This window comes from Mustela nigripes, chromosome X (assembly GCF_022355385.1).
Source record: "Mustela nigripes isolate SB6536 chromosome X, MUSNIG.SB6536, whole genome shotgun sequence".
In the NCBI taxonomy this organism is placed as follows: Eukaryota; Metazoa; Chordata; class Mammalia; order Carnivora; family Mustelidae; genus Mustela; species Mustela nigripes.
Genome location: NC_081575.1, coordinates 78,783,550 through 78,806,393, shown reverse-complemented (window position 1 = coordinate 78,806,393; position 22,844 = coordinate 78,783,550). Strand labels below are relative to the sequence as shown.

Sequence of the window (22,844 nt, the reverse complement as noted above, 5' to 3'; positions counted from 1 at the left end):
TCCTCAGAAAAGGGGCACTCTGACTACTCCCTGCAACTGATGGCTTCAGCCTGACATTCCAGCCACTCTATAAGGTAAAGCTACCACTCCTGCCTCAACTCTAGTCAGGCCATGCCCTTCAGGAACAACTACCAAGAATGACCTGTGTCCATTTAGTTGCCCCCATCTGATCTAACCTTTTCAAATTCCTGACCTTTAAACTTCTAGCTCCAGATTTCCTCTTCCAGGAAGGCATTCCCAACCACTTTAGTAGCTGGGCTTCCCATCACTTCCTCTCACTTGCCAAGGTCACCACCCCTTTTAAGTCCTCTCTTTTAGGAGTACTCATCTACCCAGAGTCTGAGTACTTAAATGCTCTATTTGTCTAAAATGCAAGTTAAGAAATGTGCTTGGTTCTGGCCAAAGCAAGTCAAGAGGAAGAAAAACTACTGCGAGCACTGGACTCTAGGCTCAGAGGAGCCCTAAGAAACAGCACAGCCTCTTGGTTTCCCACAAGTTGCAGGCCCAGGCCTGCCTCTTACTTGATCTCCTTCTCAATCTGTTGCTGCTCCCGCATCATTTTGCCCAGCTCCTTCTTCTTCTCCTTCAGCTCATCCTCTACCTTGTCCATTCGCTTCTTGTCCTTCTCGATCTCCTTGTTCTTAGAGGCCAGTTCCTTATTAAGCTTCTCAATTTCCACTTCGTTGTGATAGAGCTTAAAGAGCTGCAGCTGCACCTGAGCTCGCACCACCTCATCCTTCAGGCGCTGGTAGCGGTCAGCCTGTGTGAACAAGGGCATAGAAGCAAGGGTGAGCAGTGAGGTACTGGCACCACCCTGGCCCCTCAGAGACCACAGGCAGCTTGGCCACCTACCTCTTCTTTCTCCTGTTTGGCCTCCTTGCGTTCAGCCGCAATGTTTTTTTTGCGATGGTAATTAAACTGTGTGTCCTCTTCGGCCTTCACCATTTCCTTCTTTCGCTTATCATATTCCTGAGCCAGCTCCCCAGAGCGACTGATCTCTTCAAATAGAGCTGTCCTCTCTTTGGGGTTCTTCATGGCAATAGATTCCACAGCACCCTAGTAAAGGTTAAAACACTCTTCCCGCTTAGCGCCTACTCAGCCCAGTTCCCTCCGCCCATTTCCACTCAATCATTCAGAAAAAGGTCACTGACCCCCTCCCTGCACTAGGTGCCGTATTTCACACTGGGCTTTAAGGACATATTCCCTGCCTCTAGAGGTGCACAGGAAGCAAAACGGACAAAAGCAAAGACAACACCGTGTGTTACATGCAGCGACAGAAGTAGCACAGAAAAAGGACTAAAAGAAGCTCATGGGTGGGAGACTGGTAGGGGTGTCTATCCAGAAAAGCTTCTCAAAGATGACATCTAAGCTGAGTTTGAAAGACGGAGAAGAACTAACCAAAAAAGTTAAGAGAGAAGGTTATTTCATGTAAAGGACAATTAATATGCAAAGCCCTGCTGGCCAAAGAAAGCAGGTGAATTGTGGGAACTATAATGGTTTAACTGGGCTGGAATACAGGGTTGGAAGGGTAAAGTACTGGCAGATGAGGGGCTAGTGAGGTGGGCAAGAACCAAAAAATGTGTCCTGAAATGACAGGACTTTGGAGTTTATGCTAAAGCAATGGTTCTCCAACTTCAGCATGCCTAATAACCTGCAAAGCTTGGCAAAACACCCACTGCTGGGCCCCACCCTATAGCATCTACGTCATAGGTCTGGGATGGAACCAGAAAATGTGCATTTCTAACATGTCCCCAGTTGATGCTGATCCAGAGACTACAGTTTGACAACCACCTCATAAGGCAATGAGAAATCACTGAAATGCTTTAATGAGAAAAAGGAAAGAAACAGATCTGCCTTCATAAGATAGAGCCTAAGAGATGAACTGGAAGGGGCCAGACTGGAGTCAGTAAGCCCAGTGAGGAAGCTGCTACATTAGTTCAGGGAAGAGATGAAGCTCAAGATGGAGCAAGCCCGCTGAGAGTGGGACAAGGCTCAGCAAACATTAGATAGCCAATAACCACTATAAATGCTCACCTGGAAGACAAGGAAGTTACGAGCTTTGATGAGAATGCCCAACTTCTCTAATTCCTCACTGTATTCGTGTAGCTGGACCACTTTGTTGTTGATCTTGTACTCAGAGGAACCCCCTACAAGACAGTGCATGAGTTGGCTGAAAGTCAGACCTCCCTCCTGTCCCAGCCAACTAGTCACCTCCCAGCGCCCAAGGGGAGCCTTCTGGCCAGCCTCACCCACCAACAATGACACGGGCAAAGGTGCGATCCTCAGCACCCTCCTCAGAGTAGACCATGCTGACAAAGGCCCGGTTGGCAGCTGGCTTGCCCACAGGAGCTCCGTGGATCAGGTCCCTCAGCGTCTTTACTCGCAGGTTGCTGGTTTTCTCACCCAACACAAAGCTGATCGCATCCATGAGATTTGACTTACCTAAGGGAGTAGGGGGTAAAGCAAAGGAGGGGAAGTCAGGAAACACTGCTCTGCCCCACCAAAGCCTTGGTTCAACAGCTTAGAAAAACAGTCCCTATGCAGTTATTACCTAGAACAGTTAAAAACCAGAACCCCAACTAAGGAAACAGCATATTCACACAATGGATTGTTCTACAACTTTTAATGACATGGGGAAACGCCCACAATAGAAGAAATAAGCAGATATAAAAGTCAATATAGTCAATCTCAACCAAGTTTAAAAGTAAAAAACAACAAAACAAAACCAACCAAGAGCTGAGGGAAGGTAATAATGGGAAGTTGCTGTTTATTGAATACAGTTTCAATTTTGCAAGATGAAAACCTTAGGATCAGTTGAACAATGTGAAGATACTTAACACGACATCTACCTTCTGGTTTATGGGAAATATAGCAGGTAGAGGAACACAGTAAAGGACACCATAAGGAAATCCTAAGACAGAGAATCTGGAATGCTCTCCAAGACAACTAGCCTGACCCTTTCAAAAAGCCAATGTTTAGGGGCACCTGGGTGGCTCAGTCAGTTAAGCATCCAACTCTTGATTTCAGCTCAGGTCATGAACTTAGGGTTGTGAGATCAAGCCCCATGTCCCAGCCTGGCTTCCCACTTAGCGGGGAATCCACTTCTCTCCCTCTGCCCTGGCTCCCCTACACTCCCCCATGCACACACATGCTCTTTCTCTCTCTCTCTCAAATAAATAAATAAATAAAAAAAAAAAAAAAAAAAAGTCAATGTCTAAAAAGAAAGGTTTGGAGAACCACTCCAGAAAGCAATTACTGAGAAACAAGCAAAGGCGGTGCACAAACTTTGACTAGATTCTGGTTTCCCTTCAACAACAACAGCAACAGCAATAAAAGACATTTTGGGGAGCAATTAGGGAAGCTTGAAAATGAACTAGATAATTAGATAACAAGGAAATTAGTTTTCCCAGTTGTGATCATGGTCTAGTGGGGACACAGGAAAACAATGATTTTAGGAGTCAAATGCTGAGTCTCTAGAAGTGAAATGTCATTAAGTCTGCAACTTACTTTCAAATGATTAAACAAAAACACACATGTAGGTTTGAATATTTTCATAATAAAAACTTGGGGAAAGGCAAAGACATAGGAAAAAAATACATGAAAATGTAAACAGTGTTACCAGGGGTTGCTTCCCAAATGGAAAATTTGGGGATTTTTTGGTAAAAGTCAGGGAAGGGAGTCTTTTTACTGTCTATCTTTTGGGATTCTTTTTAATTCTATATTGTGTGCATGTGTCAGCTATTCAAATAAATAGGATTTTTAACATTAAGAGAGGCTATCTTTGGGACACCTGGGTGGCTCAGTTGCTTAAGGGTCTGCCTTCAGCGCAGGTCATGATCCTGGGATCCCAGTAAGGGTCCTGGGATGGAGTACCGCATTGGGCTCCTTACTCAGTGGGAAACCTACTTCTCTCTCTGCCTGCTTCCGCTGCTTGTGCTGTCTCTCTCTCTGACAAATAAAATCTTAAAAAAAAAAAAAAAAAAAAAGAGCAGTTATCTTCTCAATAGTGGAGTCACAATTGTTACTGTCTTCATTTTAGGCTCAGGTAAAAATTTTTTAAATTCAGACTGGGGCTGGGGGGTGGGGAAAAAGCTAATCTCTATAAATTCTATCTCAAGATTCTCCCTTAACATGTTATATGACCTTGAACTGAGGACCTAATTTCCCACACCTTTCTACCCAGCTATACAAATGGCAGCCTGGCTCCTTCCACAGAGGCAGTACAAGACAGTGATTAAGAGTTCGGGTTCTGGGGCACCTGGGTGGCTCAGTGGGTTAAAGCCTCTGCCTTCGGCTCAGATCATGATCTCAGGGGCCTGCAATAGAGCCCCGCATGGGGTTCTCTGCTCAGCAGGGAGCCTGCTTCCTCCTTTCTCTCTGCTTGCCTCTCTGCCTACTTGTAATCTCTGTCAAATAAATAAATAAAATCTTTAAAAAAAAAAAAATAGAGAGCGCTCCGGTTCTGGGGCACCTGGGTGGCTCAGTGGGTTACACATCTGCCTTCAGCTCAGGTCATGATCCCAAGGTCCTGGGACTGAGACCCACATGGGGCTTCCCACTTGGCAGGGAGTCTGCTTCTCCTTCTCCCTCTGCCCCACCTCCAGCCCCTCCCTGCTTGTGCCCGCCCTCTCTCCCTCTCAAATAAATAAATAAAATCTTAAAAAAAAAAAAAGAGCACCTGGGCTCATTTGGTTGAGTGTCCCACTTTTGATTTAGGCTTAAGTTGTGATCTTGGAGTGGTGAGATCAAATCCCATGTCAGGGTCTGTGCTCAGTGGGGAATTGGCTTGTCCCTCTCCCTCTGCTTCCCCACTCCCCCGCCCCCACTCTCTCTCTCTCTCAAATAAGCAAATAAAATCTTAAAAAAAAAAAAAAAAAAACTCGGATTCGAGTCTAATAGATCAGGTTTTTAGTTTCACTAATTCTTAGCTACCTTCCATTCCCTCAATTGGAAAATCTAAAAAAACGACTGATAGAGCCTTTAAAAAAAAAAAAATGCTTGGCACACAGTTCTCCACTGAAGTGGCAGAAGCACACGCTTTGAAGTATGACAGGCAGTTTCTGACCCTGGCTCTGAGAATCAGTGTGCAAGTGATCGTAACTGTTTGTGCCTCAGTCTTCCCACCTATAAAGCCAAGATAATTAAATTCTCATTTCAAGAATTTAAATGTAAAAGGTTCCAGTAAATAAAGTACCTGACACAGAGTGGTGCTCAATAAATGGCAGTCCTATCCTAACACAGGTCTGGACTCTTAGCTTCGCCTCCCTTATCAGAACAGTACTAACACAACAAGCAGACCAGGAGTCAGACTTTGAAGCATCCACTCCCAACCTCTGGGCTTTTCCCATGCTCTCCAGGATAGTAAGAACATCTCACAACCAAAGCCCTCCCTACTAGCAATCATTCAATACTGTAAACATTTTTTAATGTGCCTTATGAGCTGAACACTGATAAAATGTTTTAAGGAAAGTCTTCTTTGGGGGGCACTCATAAAACAGTGATGAAAATACAAAAACATATCCCATAAATACAGGGCAGAGAAAAAATAAACTTTAACATGTACCAAGTGTCTACTGTGAGCCAGAGAAAAGTAATTCACTGAGGGTACCCAAGAAATGGCCTGTGGAGGTGGGCATTGAAGCTGGCGCGGGGCGGGGGGGGGGGGGGGGGGGGCAGGATAAGGGGGTTTTTGGAACAGCTGGGTATATAAATTTACCCATGCTGAGAGGAGTGGATGCCAAGAAATGTATTCTGGCTCTTTCCACAGAGGCCACCACAACAAAATCCTAAACTGGAGTAGAACCCCAAGCATTAGCCCTCGAGGTCAATGGTTCTCAAGCGTCTCAAGCGAGGTTGGGGGAAGCAGGGGTGATTTGCCCCACCTCCCAGGAAACACTGGCAATGTCTGGAGACAATTCTGGTTGTCACCTGAGGGACGAGGGTGCTACCAAAGGCAAGGATACTGCTAAACATCCTACAACACACAGGACCAACCCCACAGCAAAGAATTATCTTTCTAGAAATATCAACAGTGCTGCTATTGAGAAACCTAACTCTACAAAGAGCACCAAATTCTGGAGAAGGTTCATGAGTTGGAAATATGTTAGCAAGGGCAGTCCCTCCTCTCATGCTAGGAAATGATTTAGCTAGAACATCTCTGGGGTAAGGGAACACAGCAGGATTCCAAACAGACTGCTTGTGGGGGTAGATGGGAAGAATACATAGTGTATTATTTACTTAAAAAAAAACAAAAACAAAAACAGGGGGCTTGAACTGACCACGCTGACATAAAGACCAGAGCTGACATCAAGAGTTTAACCACTGCTTAACCGACTGAGTCATCCAGGCGCTCCAACAGCATATCATTTAGGAGAGTTAAGACAGGAAATAGGTTATTTGACCTATCCTGACCACCCTTCCCCCACCCCCCAGTTTTGCTGAGATAAAACTGACATACAACATTGTATTAGTTTCAAGTATACAACATAATGATTCCATATTTGCATATACCAAGAAATGTTTACCACAGTAAGTTAACATCCATCACCTCACATAAACAATTTTGTCCTTGTGATGAGAACTTTTAAGATCTATTCTCTCAACAACTTTCAAATATACAATACAGTATCTACTGACCGCTCTTTCTAAAGACCTTACCCAAGTCACTGCATCCCATCAACCTAATTCCCTGTATAGCATTTATCACAGCCAAAAACCGTATTATTTTCTCCTTATTACTGTCTTTTCCCTCTGGAATGCAAGTCCGCTGAGAGTAAGGCTTACTCTACTCTCCACTGTTTCCACAGCACTTTGAACAACTCCTTATAAAACGGTAAGCATTCAATATATTTAGCGAGCGAATGAGGTCTTTAAATGGTTTCAGTGGTAACAAAGGTGTTATTTCGAACCACCCCCACCTCTAAGATGGAGGTGGAGGGTGGATACCCCAAGCACTACCACTGGAGACGGGAGCTCTGGGTCAGAAATTCAAAAGTGCCGCCTCCGGAGAAAAGTTAAAAAAGGAGGAATTGGAGCATACCAATGCGAGGCGGTCGGGGGCGCTTAGCTGAGGGAAAAGTATACCGCTGGGGACCGGAGGCCTTGGGAGGGCTACCAGCAGTCCCACACTTTCCGGGGAGTTCAAACAAGGCAGGGGAAGTAGCCAGACCCAGTTGGTCCGGCTGGGAACTCCCCGGCCCGCGGCCGGCGGACAAACTCCGGACGCGCCACTTTTGGCGGGAGGGGGCAGTGGGCGGGGTAACGTACAGTTCGGCCCGTACCACTCGCTCAGGGGCGGGGGCCGCGCAAAGAGCACACAAGTGACACTTGGGAAAGAGGTTCGAGTCAGAGCACCCGAGCGGGAAAAGCGGGGTCGTCCTGAACCCTCTCCGGAGGGAAAGGAACCTGTGAGGGTTCGCGACATTTCAGGTCGCACGGGCTGGGCCGTACTACTCTGCTACCGGATTAGGGGGTCCAGGCCAGGACGCGCGCAGGGCCGCAGCCTGGTTTATCTTACCAGAGCCATTGGGTCCAATGATGGCGGTGAACCTCTGAAACGGTCCGATAATCTGCCGACCCTTGTACGACTTAAAGTTCTCGATCTCAATCAGTTTCAGGAAACCCATGACGGCGACGGCGCCGGCGGCGGTACAAAAGGCCGCGCCGTACGCCCGGGAACTGGGGTAGCCCGCGCGGGAAACGCCGCAGTGCAGGCCGGGCTTACGACAAAGCTCGCGAGAATAAGTCCAGGCCAAACGGGATTTCCGGCTTCCGGCGAGAGCGGAACCAGGGGCGTGTCGTGGAAGTTTTGTTGATCCGTTGCCCAGGCACGAGCTTAAAGGAGGAGTTTGGGTCCCGCCCCCCTTTCTTGTTGCGTAGCAACGCAAACCTCTGACCCTGCCTACCAACCCTTAGGGGAGGTAGCGACGGAGGATGCTGCCCCTTTTGGGATCGGATGAAGCAGGCGGGACTGGAGGCCACGCTTGTTGAGACAAGTCACAGCAGGGTTATGCCCTCCAGGGCAAGAGGAAGGTGGGAGCTTGGCTGTGGCTTTAGCCTGGCCGGCTGCAAGGTTCAAACAAGAACAGGGTCGGGGATTGGAAAGACCCCCGGGAGCGAGGGCTGTAAGGGAAGGAGGGGCCGGCGGGAGGATTTGGTGTTAGGGGAGCTAACACCAAGTTGAGGGTAAAATAGGGTTGGAAGTGCAGTGGAATGGGCGTAGGGATGGGGTGCGGTGGGAAAGGGGCTGGGGTGAAAAGGGGGATGGAGTGTGAAGGGAGTTGAGGGTACTCTGGAGCGGCAGGGTCACGGGCTGGGGAAAGCTATGGCCATAGGTACAGCCTCTATCCCCTGCCTCCCTCCTTTTTCTCCAAGCAGAGTTCAGACACTGTTGCTGTAGCCTAACTATAGCCTTGGACCTGAGCCACCCAACCCAGGAGCTTCAAAATTGACAATCGTTGCTAAGCAAGGTATTTTGTGTCCCTAAGCCACTGCTCTCCACCTCCATTCTCCTTCCTTTCTCACCATTTTATTTCTCTTTCCTCACGCTTCATCCCACTCTGGCCCCCTCCCTTGCTTTCCTCCTTCCCCTTTCCTTCTCTGCCTCTCTCCTGCCCACCCCCTCTCTGCCCCAGCAGTCCCTTTCCCCTCTCTGTTCTCTGTATTTTCTATCCTTCTCCTTCATACTTTTATCCCCCTATTTCCTTATACCACCTGCTCATTACAAGGTCATGGCCTTAGCAATCCAAGAAGCTTAAAATATCTGCCACATCTTTCCCATCATTGACCTTATATTGTGGTGACAAATAGAATGAATTGGCTGGAGTTGGTGCTTAGACTTAGATGTGGAAAGGATCTGGTGGTTGCCACAGCCATTCCTGAAACCAGGTTTAAAACGGTTTAAAATGGTTTAAAATGACATTTGGAGACTGGGGAGAGTTTAAAAGTCTAATGAGAAGTCCAGGAATGTAAGAAAGCTTGGTTGATGGTATCTAGTAGAGGAACCATAAATGAATTCAACTGGGAAAAAGTCACAATCAGGCTAGGGGGACAAAATGACCAAGGGACAGCAATCTCATATAATTGACAGGAACTAGTGTTCCATTTAAAAAGATGAGATGGAACTTGGAAAAAAATCAAATTGGATCCCTTCCTCTCACACTGTATATAAAGTGCAATTCTAGATGGATTAAAAACTTAAATGAGAAAGGCCAAATTCTAGACATTTTCCAACATATAGTGGAATATGACCTCAGGGGATTTCTTAAATAATGAAAACTCCTAAGCTTAAAGGAAAGGATCACTGAATTTGACTACATTTAAATTCATCCAAATTACAACATGAAGAAAGTGAAAAAATGGGTAGGTGCACACAGAAAACTTCTGGAGTATTGATAATGTTTTATTTTCTGGCTTCTGCAGAGGGTTCACAAGTGTTCATTTTGTTGTGCTTCATAACTTATGAGTAAGTTATGTCATGTAAGTTACTTCATAACTTACATGAGTATTAACCATACTTTTTCTGTATCGACTGTTACCATAAAATAATAATAAAGTGAGGGGGCATCTGGCTGGCTCAGTCAGTAGAGCATGTGACTCTTGATCTCAAAGTCATGAGTTCAGGCCCCGCACTGGGCATAAAGCTTACTTTAAAATTAAATAAATAGGGGCACTTGGGCGGCTCACTTGGTTAAGGGGCTGCCTTCAGCCCAGGTTATGTTCCCAGGGTCCTGGGACAGAGCCCTGATTTAGGCTCCTTGCTCAGTAGAAGTATGCTTCTCCCTCTCCCTCTGCTTTCCACTCCCCCTGCTTGTTCTGTCTCTCTCCCTGTCAAATAAAAAAGTAAAATATTGGGCGCCTGGGTGGCTCAGTGGGTTAAGCCACTGCCTTCGGCTCAGGTCATGATCTCAGGGTCCTGGGATCGAGTCCCGCATCGGGCTCTCTGCTCAGCAGGGAACCTGCTTCCTCCTCTCTCTCTCTCTGCCTGCCTCTCTGCCTACTTGTAATCTCTCTCTGTCAAATAAATAAATAAAATCTTAAAAGAAAATTAAAAAAAAAAAAAAAAGTAAAATATTTAAAAATAAATAAATATTATTTTAAAGGCAATGAAATGAAAAGACAAGTCACAAATTGGAGGTGTTTACCACATTTATTTTTTTGAGATTTTATTTATTTATTTATTTGCCAGAGAGAGAGAGAGCATGTGCCCAAGAGCACAGGCATGGGGAGGGGCAGAGGGAGAGGAAAAGGGAGAAGCAGTGCTGAGCAGAGAGCCCGTCTTGGGGCTCAATCCCAGGCCCCTAGGATCACAACCTGAGTTGAAGGCAGGGACTTAACTGACTGAGCCACCAAGGTACCCCTGTTTGCCACATTTAAACTAAGAAATGATTAGTATATAAAATATATAACTCCTAAAATTAATAAGAAAAGGACAAGCAACTTGATTTTAAAATAAACAAAAGGTATCAATGAGCACTTCACAGAAGAGTAATAAAAAATAGTCAAAACACACATGTGCAATCTCACTAGCAATAATGATAATTCCAATAAAAATTGGTAATTATAATGTTAAACTCACCAATTGGCAAAAATTAAAATCTGCCATACCAAGTATTGCCGAGGATGTGGAGCTACTGGAGTTTTTATACACTATGGTGAAAGTGTAAATTGGTAAAATCTCCTTGGAAAACAACATTATCTTGTAAAGTCAAGTACGCTTATGCCCTGTGATTAGCACTTGCACTCCTAGGTTATCTGCTAGAGAAACTTTCCCACCTGTATATATATTTCTTTAAATCTACAGGTTCTTTCTCCCTCTTTTGCGGTTAAAAAATAATAAACTGGGTTGTTTGTGCGGAGTCCTTGTCTCTCTTGAGCTTACTTCGGTCAGCTTTTCATCCCCACAACCCCACCAGAAATGTTTCTGTTAAGGTCATCAGCATCCCTCCCATTACTAAACCTGTCAGTTCTCAATCCTCATTTTAACATATCATCAGTTGCTCGCTCTCTCCCAAAAGCTTCTCAGACACCACACTCCTGGGTTTCCTCCCACCTCACCGACACTCCACCTGTGTCTCCAGTGCTGACTCCTCCTCCTCTCCCCATCTTCCCTGAGGCATTTTTATCCACCATCTATGCTTACTCCCTTACAGATCTCTTACAGCTTTATAGCTTTAAATTCCTTTGTATCAGTCAAAATAAGCTAAATTATGCTCAGGTTACAGACAACCCCCAAATCTCAGCAGCTTAGAAAAACAAGGATTCTCACTCATGCTTCTTGTCGATGTGGGTTGGCTACATCTCTGCTCTATGTCATCATCCCAGAACCAAGACTGAAGGAGCAGCCCTTAGCTGGGCACTGCCACTCTCATAGCAGAGAGTGAAGAGGAAAAAGGGGGTGAGGGACAGTTACATCATGGCTCTTAGTTCTGTTTGGGAATGGCACATGTCAATTCTCCCACAGCAGAGGGCAAAACCAACCACGTGGCTAAGATTGAGGGCAATGAGATACGGATGTATAGCCTTCTGGTGGGAGAAGCAGCAGATCTTTTGGACTAGCAATAAAATTCACTGTACCATATGTCTGTTATCAGTGGCTATGTAATAGACCTCTCCAACTCAACACTTCCCAAACTGACCTCTTGATCCTACCCTCCCCCCCATCCCATACTGTTGTCCCTACACAGACTATTCAGTTGATAGCAACTCCATCCCTCTGATTGCCCCAGCTCAAATCTTTGAAATCATTCTTAATACTGTTTTCATACTGCACATGTGATCCTCAGGAAGTCCTATTGGCTCTATCTTCAAAAATATCCAGAATCTGACCACTTCTCATGATCTCTGCTTCTACTAACCTGGTATGATTCACCATCATCTCTTGCCTGGACAGCTGCAATAGCCTCCTGTCTGGTCTCCCTGCTTCTAGCCTTGCCTCTGGTCCCCTCAGTCTATTCACATGGTAGCCAGTCTATTAGACACCAGTCTATTCACATAGCAGCCATCATTCCCATGCTCAAAACCCTCCAGTGGCTGCCATTACTCTCAGAGTAAAAGCCACAGCCTTTAAAGTCCTACATGCTCTGTCCCCCCATTATCTCTTTAATACCATTTCCTACCTACCTCTCCTCCACTCACTTGCCTCCCTGTTGTTCCTCTGAGTGTGTGCTTTTTGTGTCCACCTTAAGGCCTTTGTACTTGTTCCTCTGCCTGGAGTGTCTCTTCCTGTATATTTGCCTGGGTGACTCCTTCACCTTCAAGTATTTGCTCCAGTATTACCTTTTCAATTATGCCTTCCCTGGTTTCCACATTGAAAATTTCAACCTTCCCCATTTCCTTGGTGCTTCCAAGTCCCTTTATTCTGCTCTATATTTTTCCCCATAGCACTTACCATCTTCTTACAAACTCTTTAATGTACTGTTTATTGTCTCTCTGACCCAGCTAAAAAGTAATCTCCACAAAGACTCAGATTCTCTTCAGTTTCATTCTTTGATGTCTCCCAGCTGCTTAAAGGAGTGTCTGACAGTAGGCACTCCATAAATATTTCCTAAATGATAGAATGAACATATGCGAAAAAAAGTAAGATGAAGAAAAATGCATACTACATAATACATTATAAAGTTCCAAAACAAGAAAATGTTTCAAAATATTGTCCAGGGAGTCCTATACATACACAGTATATTTTCTTTGTTTTTTTTACATTTATTTATTTTTTTAATTTAAATTCAATTAACATATAATATATTATTGGTTTCAGAGGTAGACGTCAGTTATTCATCAGTCTTACATAATACCCAGTGCCCATTACATCATCCAGTTACCCCATCCCCCTACCTCCCTCCCTCCCAGTAAACCCTCAGTTCATAAATAGTATATTAATGCCTATGAGTAAGCAAATGTGAACATTCACACAGTGGTTATCTCTTAGGGTAAGGATGAGGGAGAAAAGACATAAGACACTTGATAATATTGATCAAGTTCTATTTCTTTTTTAAGATTTTATTTATTTATTTGACAGAGATCACAAGTAGGCAGAGAGGCAGGCAGAGAGAGGAAGGGAAGCAGGCTCCCTGCTGAGCAGAGAGTCCGATGCGGGGGCTGGATCCCAGGACCTTGGGATCATGATCTGAGCCAAAGGCAAAGGCTGTAACCCACTGAGCCACCCAGGCACCCTGATCAAGTTCTATTTCTTAAGTTGGGGAGTTGGTTCATGGGTGTCCTATCATGCTTCTTAACTTGCATATGGGTTATATATATGTTTTGCTCTATACGTCAAATATTTCAGTCACAAAATTTTTTTTTTAAAGGATCAGGGGGTTGGGGGTACGGTAACTGGATGATGGACATTAAAGAGGGCACCTGATGTAATGAGCACTGAGTGTTATATATGACTGACGAATCACTGACCTTTACCTCTGAAACCAATAATACATTATATGTTCATTGAATTTAAATTTTAAAAAACAATAAATAGTGGGCGCCTGGGTGGCTCAGTTGGTTGAGCGACTGCCTTCAGCTAGGGTCATGGTCCTGGAGTCCCGGGATCAGGTCCGCATCGGGCTCCCTACTTGGTGGGAAGTCTGCTTTGCCCTCTGACCCTCCCCTTCTCATGCTCTCTCTCTCTCTGAAATAAATAAATAAATAATCTTTTTAAAAAAATATAAAGGACTGAAACTAGCTATAGGAGGAGTTGAGGAATGGTATTCCGAACAAAGAAACACCATGTACAAAGGCCCTGAGATGGGAACAGTTGTTGTGTTGGAGGACTTGATAGGAGGCCAGTGTGCCTGGAGGACTGTAAGTGAGGGAGACTGTGATGTAGGATGAATTGGAAAGGTGTGCAAGAGCCGGATCTCGAAACCCATGGTAAGGAGTTTGGATCGGATTCTAAGTGCAGTGGGAAGCCAGTGGAGGATTTTAAGCAGGTGAGAGACATGATCAGATTTATGTTTGCAAAAGTGTTTTTGGCTGTGGTTTTGGCTGGCTCACATTGCCAAAAGTGGGCTTTTCCCAAAATGTGAAAGAACGCAGGCAAATGTAAGCCCTCTAGCCTTTCACGTGATTAGAGAATAAGACAAATAAAGGGGAAGAAGTGGTGCCATCTACTGGAATGGGGAAAACCGAACAGAGCATTACATGAATAGCGGGGAATTGTAAATGAGCTTGAGACTTGGAAAGATGAGCAAGGGGTAGATCATAAATCTGCCAAAGGGGTTAGACTTTATCTTATAAACACTGGGGAGCCATTTGCTTTAAACCTTTTATTTACTTTTTAAAGATTTTATGTATTTATTAGAGAAAGCATGACCGGGGCTGGGAGGGCAGAGGAAGAGGGAGAAGCAGACTCCCTGCTGAGCAGGGAGCAGACACTGGCAGGATCCCAGGACCCTAAGATCATGACCTTAGTTGAAGGCAGACACTTAACCAACTGAGCCACCCAGACACCCCTAATGCTGCTTTTAAATGTTTTTGGTTTTGTTTTTAAGATTTTTTATTTTTGAGTGATCTCTATACCCAACATGGAGCTTGAACTTAAAACTGTGAGATCGAGAGTCGCAGGCTCCACTGACTGAGCCAGCCAGGTGCCCTGTTACTTTTAAAGTTTTTAAGTTGTGGTGTGCCATGGCCAAATGGGCTTTCAGAAAGAGCACTGTCGTTGCTAGTGCAGATAAAAGAGTAGAGAGGGTAAAACTGGAGCAAGGGAAGCCACTGAGGCTCCTGAAAATACTGTCTGGCACCTGATTGTGAGGCCTGAATTAGGGTGGTGACAGCAAACATGTAGGACAGAGATAGATCAGGAAGTAAAATCAGGAATCAATAACTGGTGTTACTGGTGCCGTAGGAAGAAAGGAATAGGAGTGGGAGTGTAGTCAAGTATGGTGATCAGCACTGATTGGCTATTCCACCCCACCCTTGCTCCAGATGTACAAGGTAGACCTGTCCCCAGATCCCAAGGAGGTGGCAGCCATCGAGGCTAGAAGAAATCGAGAAAAAGAGCGACAGAGCCGATTCTTCAATGTACGGACCCGAGTCATGGGGGTGAGTAGGCAATGGGGGCTTTCTTAGGACCAGCGGTCATCTCACTCCTGCACCCAGAGAGGAATGTAGCAGTGTCTGTTATAGCCTCATTGATTTAAGCAGGCCCTCCAGCTGGAAAGGAAGGAGACAGAGAGAAGGCGTCCACTCCCAGGTGAGGGAAGGAAGGGGCCTGGGGATGCAGGCGAAGAGAGTGGGGAAGAGCAGCCAGTGACAGCTGACTCTCTGCCAGTCAGCTCTGGGCTGAGTGGCCTGGTTCACGAGAGACAGGTAACCTGAAGCCAAAAGAAGTCTAAAGAATATTTGGTATTGTGTATGCCTACATGCTGTCTGGAAGGCCACATAAGAAACTCTTAACTAGGCTGAGCATCTGAGATGGGAGGGACTTACTCTTCACTAAACTGCATTCCCTATTACACTATCTTGAAATGTTTTAAAGGAATTACAATCAAAATAAAAGAAAATATTGATAGTTTAAGAAAAAAATAGATTGCCGGGTAGGTGGATGGTGGAGGGGGGAGATGTAGCTCAGTATTCTGGAAAAGACCTCATACCTATGTTCAAGGGCCAGGTCTGCTGTTTACTAGATTTGTGGCCTTTGAATGAGTCACCTATCTTCTCTGAGCTCCAGGCTCCTTCTCAGTAAAATGAAGCTAAATATAGGAAGTGTGAAAGTGAATATTAACATATGGTGGTGGCTCAGTGCCTGACACAAACAAGTAGTTGACTGAGAGATGTGTGGTGTGATTGAGATCCGGTTGGCGAGCATTTCCTCAGGGTCCACTCTGGGTAGAGAACTGGGTTGGGCAGTAGGGCACCAAGGTGACTAAGGCCCAGGCTCTGCCCTTAATGCGCTCACAGTCTGGTAGAGGAGATCATTGACAGAGGCAAACCTCAATATAATGTGAACAGTGGGTCCTAGATTCTATGGGAGTAGTACCTGCCTAAGGAATCAGTAAGGTGAGACCTGAGGTGGGGTGGTGAAGGATGAATAGGAGTTTGGATTAAGAGAGGAAGAAAGAGAGTTCCAAGTGGAGGGAGCAGCTGGAGCAAAGGCTATTTGTTCCAAACAATGTCAGATGCACAGGAAACTGTGAGCCCAGAGCTCTGAGGGTGGGCAGAGGAAGAAGGTACTGAGATAAGGCTGGAGACTGAGGCAGAGGCTAGACCAGTGAGGGGCTTACAAAACATGTTCAGGTGGCAGAACGTTATCCAGTAGGTACTGAGGATCTGTAGGAGGATTCTGAAGCAGGTAGTTCTGAGCAGTTTGTGTTCGAGTATTCAAGGCCCACTGTTGGTCCCCTACCCTGATTTAGCTTGTTTCTTTGGGATCAGGTGGATGTCAAAGCCCTCAACAGCCAAGTGGAAGAGCGAAAGCTTCGAGAGGCAACAGAGCAGAGCAAAGAGGCAGCTTATGGTAAAATCTCAAAGCTAAGGGCAAGCCAAGAAGGATAGTGTAAGGGCCTGAGTGGGCTGAGGTAGGGCAGTTCTGCCCTGGAGTGGGGCCTGAGGCCTGGGATGTGGTGGGATAAACCAGATGGGCCTTGGGAGCAGAGGCCATGCTGAGTGGGCTTGGTCTCACTGGTGGGGCCTTTTCCATGATCCGCCTACCACCCCCAGGTACCTACCAGGAACAGTATGATCTAGTAGCCCAGATGCTAGAGAAGGAAGAGGCAGAACGGACACGTCGGCTGAACAAGAAAGTCCAGGAATTTCGGGAGCAAAAGCAGCAGCTCAAGAATCGGCAAGAATTTGACCTTTGGGATCCTGGCCGACTCTGGATGGAGTTTCCAGCCTATCTTGGCCCCAGCGATCCCCCCTGTGGCCCAGCCAGCTTGCAGTGCTTTGCTGGGGAGGACCTGGAGAGGGCCATGTGCCTGAAAATGCAGCAGGAGCAGTTCAGATACAGCCTGGAGAGGCAGCTGCAGGAGCAACAGCAAGTCCAGGATGATGAGAAGTGCGCGGGTAAGTAGCTGTGCCCTCCACACTGAGACCTGAGGCCTGGTAGGGAGTTGTTCTCAGCCAGGATCAGGGCCCAGGGAGTGGGGAGGTCCAGTTACCCACAGAGCTGATGCCAAAAGGTTAGACCGAGCAGACCCCAAACTCCCCAACCTCCTTCAGTAACCGACAGTGTAGCCATTGGTACCCAGTCAGCCTGGAACTCCATTATGTGGAGGCAGCATAGTGAAAACAGACCTATCAGCTCTGCCACTTACCACTGGGTTTAGGCAAATGAATTTTCTTCTCAGTGCTTTAGCTTCCTCATCTTTAAGATGAGGATAATAATCCATGCCACGCAGAGCTCATATGAGAATCAAATGAGACACTGTATGTAAAGCACAAGCATCAGTACTCAGTAACCAGGAGCTACTATCACCATGACACTGTGCAACCATATCCTCCTCTTCTGTTAGAGTAAGCCCTTCGAGGGCAAGGATCATCTCATCTATTTGCACTGCTCACCTTGCAAGTCATCCCTGTTGCAGCATCTTGTTCAGTTTGCCGCTTATCAGAGATATCACTGATTTGGGAAGTATTTGTGGGATGTCTGTCTTTTCTCCAAAATGTCAGCTCACTAAAGGCAAACCACATCTCTCATTTCCACTCTCCTGTATCCCAGCTGCTTCATACAGTGCCTACCACAGTGTCAGGAGCTCAGTAAATCATTGTTGAATGAACAATTAGAGAACAAAGTAAATAAGACAGGCACCCTGCCCTCCACGGTCCCGTGGAACCATTACCCCTTCTAGAAAATCAGTTTAGAGAAAGAGCAAAGATAAATGGACAAGTCATTCATCAGAAAATATTTATGCTTTAACACTGGTAGGTGCTGTGACAGTTACTGTGACAGAAGAGTTTATAGGACATGAAGGGAACATCAGTATGGGAGTGGTCAATTCTAACAAGAAAAGGGAGGCAGGATAGGGGGGTGGCACAAGTCAGCTGTTAGAAACCAATTTGGGAAAGTTGGGTACAATTTTTCCAAGTCAGGGAGAGGGTCAAGAAAAAGTCATTCTAGGCAGAGGGGTAAGCAAGAGGTAGAGAACTGGGGCTGTGAATGGTCCAAGGGTTTAGGATGCATGAACAGTTTAGTGTTCGTGCAGCCTAGGGTTGAGGGCTTGGAGGAAGAGAAGACGTGCAAGAGTTTTTTCTACACCAAACTAAGGAATTGTGACTTTATTGCTTCATCTTTAAGATGGGGATAATAATCCATGCCACGCAGAGCTCATATGAGAATCAAATGAGACACTGTATGTAAAGCACAAACATCAGTACTCAGTAACCAGTGGTTAACCATTTAAGGGTTTAAAGCAGAGTGACAAGACCATTTCAATATTCAGTATATATTTAGCTACCTATTTTGTGCCTGGCACAGTGAACAAAATAGAAAAATCCTTGCTGTCGTGGAATTCACACTCTCCTGGGGACAGACAATAAACAAGGTGAAATAGTAAAATACACAGTGAACGCTTGAACAACACGGGTTTGAACTGCACAGGTCCACTTATATGTGGATTTTAAAACATAAATATAATACTATAAACATATTTTCTCTCCCCTATGGTTTTCTTTTTTTCTTTTCTTCTTCTTTTTAAGATTTGGTAGGCTAAGCCCCGCGTTGTTCAAGGGTCAACTGTATAAGGTGGTTAAGATAGTTGCTCAGAAGAAAAATAAAGCATGAAACAGGGTACATGGGGACTTTGGAAGAGGGATGCACAACTGCCATTTTCAATAAGGAAAACCTCACTGAGGTAACCTTTGAATACAGATCTGAAGACAAGGGAGTGAGCAATGTGAACAATCAAGAGAAGAACTGTCCAAGTAGAAGAAGTAGCTAGTACAAAGTCCCACAGGAGGGAGAGAGGGTGTCTGGAATGTTTGGGGAATGGCAGTAGGGCTGCCATTCCCTACTGAGTAGCTGAAGTAGACCAACTGAAGGGAAGAGTGATAGGAAATGAGGTCAGAGAGGGGAAGGGGCCAGATCCAGTAGGCCTTCCAGGCCATGGTGCAGACTTTGGCTTCTACTGAGTGAGGTAGGAGTCGTGGGACAGAGAGGGTGTTGTTCATTGGGGCCACATGATTTGTGTTTTAGACACAAAACTTTGCCAGCTGTTGTGGGGACTGGATTAGAGGGGAAGACCAAAGACAAGGAGGTAAGATAGAAGACTGTTATAGCCAGGAGGAGGCGGCCAGCAGGCAGCCATGTTATCTCTATGATCCTAGGGGGTACATAGCCAGTCTGGGATACAGGGAGAGATCTGGAGGCCTGAGGCAGGAGAACAGTTTGCAAAGGAACAGAATGCTAAGCCTGGATGGAATGTGGGAAAGGGTGAGCAAATAATGCACTCAGTGAGGACCCTCATGATCCCTGCCACTCCCTCCACCCGCCCCCAGGCTGTGCTCTCTCAGGTGTCCCCTGCCTTGTGTTTTCAACATTTCCCCTTCCCCTGGTCCCTTCTGTGTCTGCTGTAAACATGCTTACGTCTAACCCCTCTTTAAAAAAATTAAAGCCTCCTTGTACCCCGTGACTCCTCTAGGTGCTGTGCGATAGCTTACTTTACAGCATACTTGTTGAAAAATCTGCTTCTGTTTGCTGTCTTTTCTTCCTTTCCAGTCACACATCAACCCCCTGGGAGATCTCCTTTCTCCCCACCCAACTTCACTGACACTATTCTTTGTGTTATCCAGTATAAGAGGCTTTTTTCCTAGTCTTTACTCCTTGCCTGGACCTTTCTTGCTACACTTGACTCTGATCACATCCTTCTTGAGCCTCTCTCTTCCTTGGCTTCAGTGCTAGTCCATTCTGCTCTTAGCTCTCTGACCATTCCCTCTGTGTCTGCCCTTTGTGGGCTTTTCCTTTACACCCTTCTTCTTGAGACTTGGTCCCTGCCACACTGCTTTCCCTCCCCTGCACACTCCCCTCAGGTGCCCTTGGCCCTCGTTCTGGTTTCAGCTGCTATGTCACCACCTCTGCCTGCTGACCACCTTCAATTCAGCCTTCCTAAACAATTCATCCATGCTTCCTAGACTGCTCTTCATTCTGGATCTTCTATTTCCAGTGGTGGCCACACCATGTACCCAGCCACCTGAGCCAGGACCCTAGGAAGTATCCAAATCTCTCTCTTCTTTACTCTCATCACATACTGCTAATGCAACCTTCTATATACTGGGCTTGCTTTGAGCCCTCCAAGATGCCTTCCCTACCTCCACTGTCTCCCACCAGCCTGAATGCATTCTATACTGGTCCCTGGGAGGAGCTTTCTAATATACAAATCTAATTGTGTTGCCCCCTTGCTTAAAATCCTTCCATGTTCCCCCACCACCTTTGGGGCAAGTTTCTGGCCCTTAGTCTGGTCCCTGCAGAGCTCCCTAGCCACTTGCATTTTATCCTCCAGCAAGAGCAGACTATTTGTAGTTTCAGATACAGACCATACTGTTTCTTGGTTTCCCTTGTTCATTTGACAAATATTTATTGAGCACCTACTATGTGCCAGGCTCTGATCTAGGTTCTGGGCATGGGAGTGAATAAAACAAACAAAATCCCTGGACCAAGGCTAATTCCTAGTGAGGAGAGAGAAAGGCAAGAGACAACATCAGTGAAATGTAGAGTATATTGGATGGTGACAGATGGTAGGGAGAAAAATAAATCAGGTAAGGGGGATAAATGTTGGGAACAGGAAGGTTGCAATTTTAGGTAGGAGAGACAGCAAAGGCCTCACCAAGGTGGCAATATCTGAGCAAGACCTGGGGGAAGTGAGAGCAGGAGCCAAGAATAGTGTTCATTACAAATCCCTGAGGCAGGAGTATTTGGCATGATCTACAAACAGCAAGGACACTGGTGTGGCTAGATGAAAACGTGGCTTGGCATGCCCTTTCCTCTTCCTTTCTATATGCAATGCACATTTCAAGGATCACCTCCTCCTGGAAGCCTTCCTCTCACCCACCACTGAAAGCTCTCATAATGCCTGTATACACCTGTCATTGCCCTTCCCACATGGTGGTACGATCTTGCAGGAGATCCATCTCCCTGCATCTTTCACTTAGGCACCTGAGAAATCCTTGTTGCTGCTACTCTGGCTATCCCTAAGCCCAAAGAGTAACTCCTTCCACATCCCTACAATTAAGACATTCCCCTCCCAAGCATACACACACACACATCCTCCAAGCTTGTTGAACAAATGGCTGAATGAGTGAACCAGGAATAGAGCAGGCAAGTATAGTGCCCTGGCCATATTTCTCTGTGTAGATATGCTTGATGACCAACTGCGCCTTGCCGTGGACATGCGGGCTGCCCAGCTGGCCAAGCTAGAGGAGTCCTGCCGCGTGGCCATGATGTCTGCTATGGCCAATGCCAACAAAGCCCAGGTATGGCCTGGGCCATTCAGTGTACCGGGCTTTCCCCAACCCCTTGAACAAAGTCATGGGGAACTTAGCCATGCCTTTGCCCACACCACCTTTCCTTTTTTTTTTTTAAAAAAAAAAAAAAAAAGATTTTTATTTATTTATTTGACAGACAGGATCATAAGTAGGCAGAGAGGCAGGCAGAGACAGAGGGAGGAAGCAGTCTCCCTGCCGAGCAGAGTGCCCGATGCAGGGCTCGATCCCAGGACCCTGAGATCATGACCTGAGCAGAAGGCAGAGGCTTTAACCCACTGAGCCACCCAGGCGCCCCCACACCACCTTTCTTGAATCAACACCAGCCCTCTCATCTACCTGAGGACATCCCTTTTCACCTAAGGACCCTCTTAGTGGAGAAGATGCTCTTCCCCACATCCAGACTCAGGATGACCTCAGAGCAGAACATCACCCTCCCTTCCCCAGCCCCTCCGTCTAAGCGTTTCCAGGGGGCAAGAAGTTCCCTGTCCATTCCACCCCTCCCCCAGTCAGGTCATTTAAAGGCCAGGCAGGAGCTATTCCTTTTCTCCCAGAGATGGAGAAGAGTAGGACAATGTCTTCCTCTCCCCTGTGACTTGAGAGTTCCCTGAAGTTGTGTACCCTAATGCTCATATTTGGGGCCCCACCAGGCAGCCGAACTGGCTGAGCGGCAGCGCCGTGAGCGTCAGCACGAACAGGAGGCCAACCTCATGGAGATCCAGAACCAGATCACCAGTGACCTACTGACCGAGAACCCCCAGGTTGCCCAGAACCCTGTGGCTCCCCACCGGGTCCTGCCCTATTGTTGGAAGGGCATGACTCCAGAGCAGAGAGCTGCCATCAGGAAAGTCCAGGAGGTGCAACGCCGTGAAAAGGAGGCACAGCATCAAGCCGACCAAGCACTGGATGCCAAATGGGAGAGCCAGGCCTTGCACCTGGCCCAGGCAGCAATGGAGCTAGAGGAGCAGGAGAGGGAACTTTGTGCTGAATTTCGAAGGGGACTGGGCTCCTTCAATCAGCAGCTGGCTAAGGAGCAAAACGCCCAGTGAGTTCTAGGGAGTGGCAATGTGGATGAATGCCGAGGGAGGGATGGGAAGGCTTAGGGAGAGAGGGAGAGCTCAACAGCTGATGCCTCTGACGCCTCTGTACTTCTTTCACAGGCAGAATTATCTGAATTCTATAATCTATACCAATCAACCTACGGCCCAGTACCACCTACAGTTCAACACCAGCAGCCGCTGAACCTAAGATGCTCATCTCTCTCTTCTCCCTCATCAAGCTCATGAAGGCTGGGAGTCAGGAGAATGCTGCAGGCCACCTCCCCCAACCCCTTCTCCCACTATCCCTACACCTTTGACCCTAGGTAATAAAGTTATTCACTAAAATCAAGGCCATGTGCTGTCATGGGACACAAAAAGTATGAGGTACTGCCTTTC

The 22,844-nt window shown here is 46.4% G+C and overlaps 2 protein-coding genes across 4 annotated transcripts in view; one reads left to right on the top strand and one right to left on the bottom strand.

Moving 5' to 3' along the window:
- The window catches only part of SMC1A (structural maintenance of chromosomes 1A), a 49,832-nt gene extending 42,121 nt beyond the window's left edge, over positions 1-7,711 (bottom strand). For both annotated transcript variants that reach the window (XR_009401372.1, XM_059385661.1), the window contains exons 1-5: positions 7,517-7,711; positions 2,254-2,442; positions 2,035-2,147; positions 853-1,056; positions 522-760 (exon numbers count right to left, since the gene is read on the bottom strand). Coding sequence is in view for 1 of the 2 variants with exons in the window: in XM_059385661.1 (XP_059241644.1) it covers positions 522-760; positions 853-1,056; positions 2,035-2,147; positions 2,254-2,442; positions 7,517-7,625 (854 nt within the window). In the remaining variant the exon portion in view is untranslated. The remainder of the gene's footprint in view (positions 1-521; positions 761-852; positions 1,057-2,034; positions 2,148-2,253; positions 2,443-7,516) is intronic.
- A 58-nt stretch (positions 7,712-7,769) lies between these two features.
- Positions 7,770-22,797, top strand: RIBC1 (RIB43A domain with coiled-coils 1). Of its 2 annotated transcripts, XM_059385367.1 has the most exons (8): positions 7,770-8,031; positions 8,377-8,468; positions 14,920-15,036; positions 16,369-16,450; positions 16,654-16,998; positions 21,281-21,399; positions 22,059-22,453; positions 22,569-22,797. In XM_059385367.1, the coding sequence occupies exons 3-8, from the start codon at positions 14,920-14,922 to the stop codon at positions 22,648-22,650; spliced, it is 1,140 nt and encodes a 379-aa protein (XP_059241350.1). In that variant the 5' UTR covers positions 7,770-8,031; positions 8,377-8,468; the 3' UTR covers positions 22,651-22,797. The 2 variants fall into 2 exon arrangements, with proteins under 2 accessions (XP_059241350.1, XP_059241351.1); XM_059385368.1 differs by lacking the exons at positions 21,281-21,399; positions 22,569-22,797 and having other exon boundaries at positions 22,059-22,160.
- Positions 22,798-22,844: the final 47 nt, after the last annotated feature.

Bases quoted from the DNA above. Each gene is read 5' to 3' on its own strand.
- RIBC1 (XM_059385367.1), top strand. From the start codon at position 14,920: ATGTACAAGGTAGACCTGTCCCCAGATCCCAAGGAGGTGGCAGCCATC. The intron at 15,037-16,368 runs GTGAGTAGGCAA...CTTTGGGATCAG, and splicing joins TACGGACCCGAGTCATGGGG to GTGGATGTCAAAGCCCTCAA. The intron at 16,451-16,653 runs GTAAAATCTCAA...TACCACCCCCAG, and splicing joins GAGCAAAGAGGCAGCTTATG to GTACCTACCAGGAACAGTAT.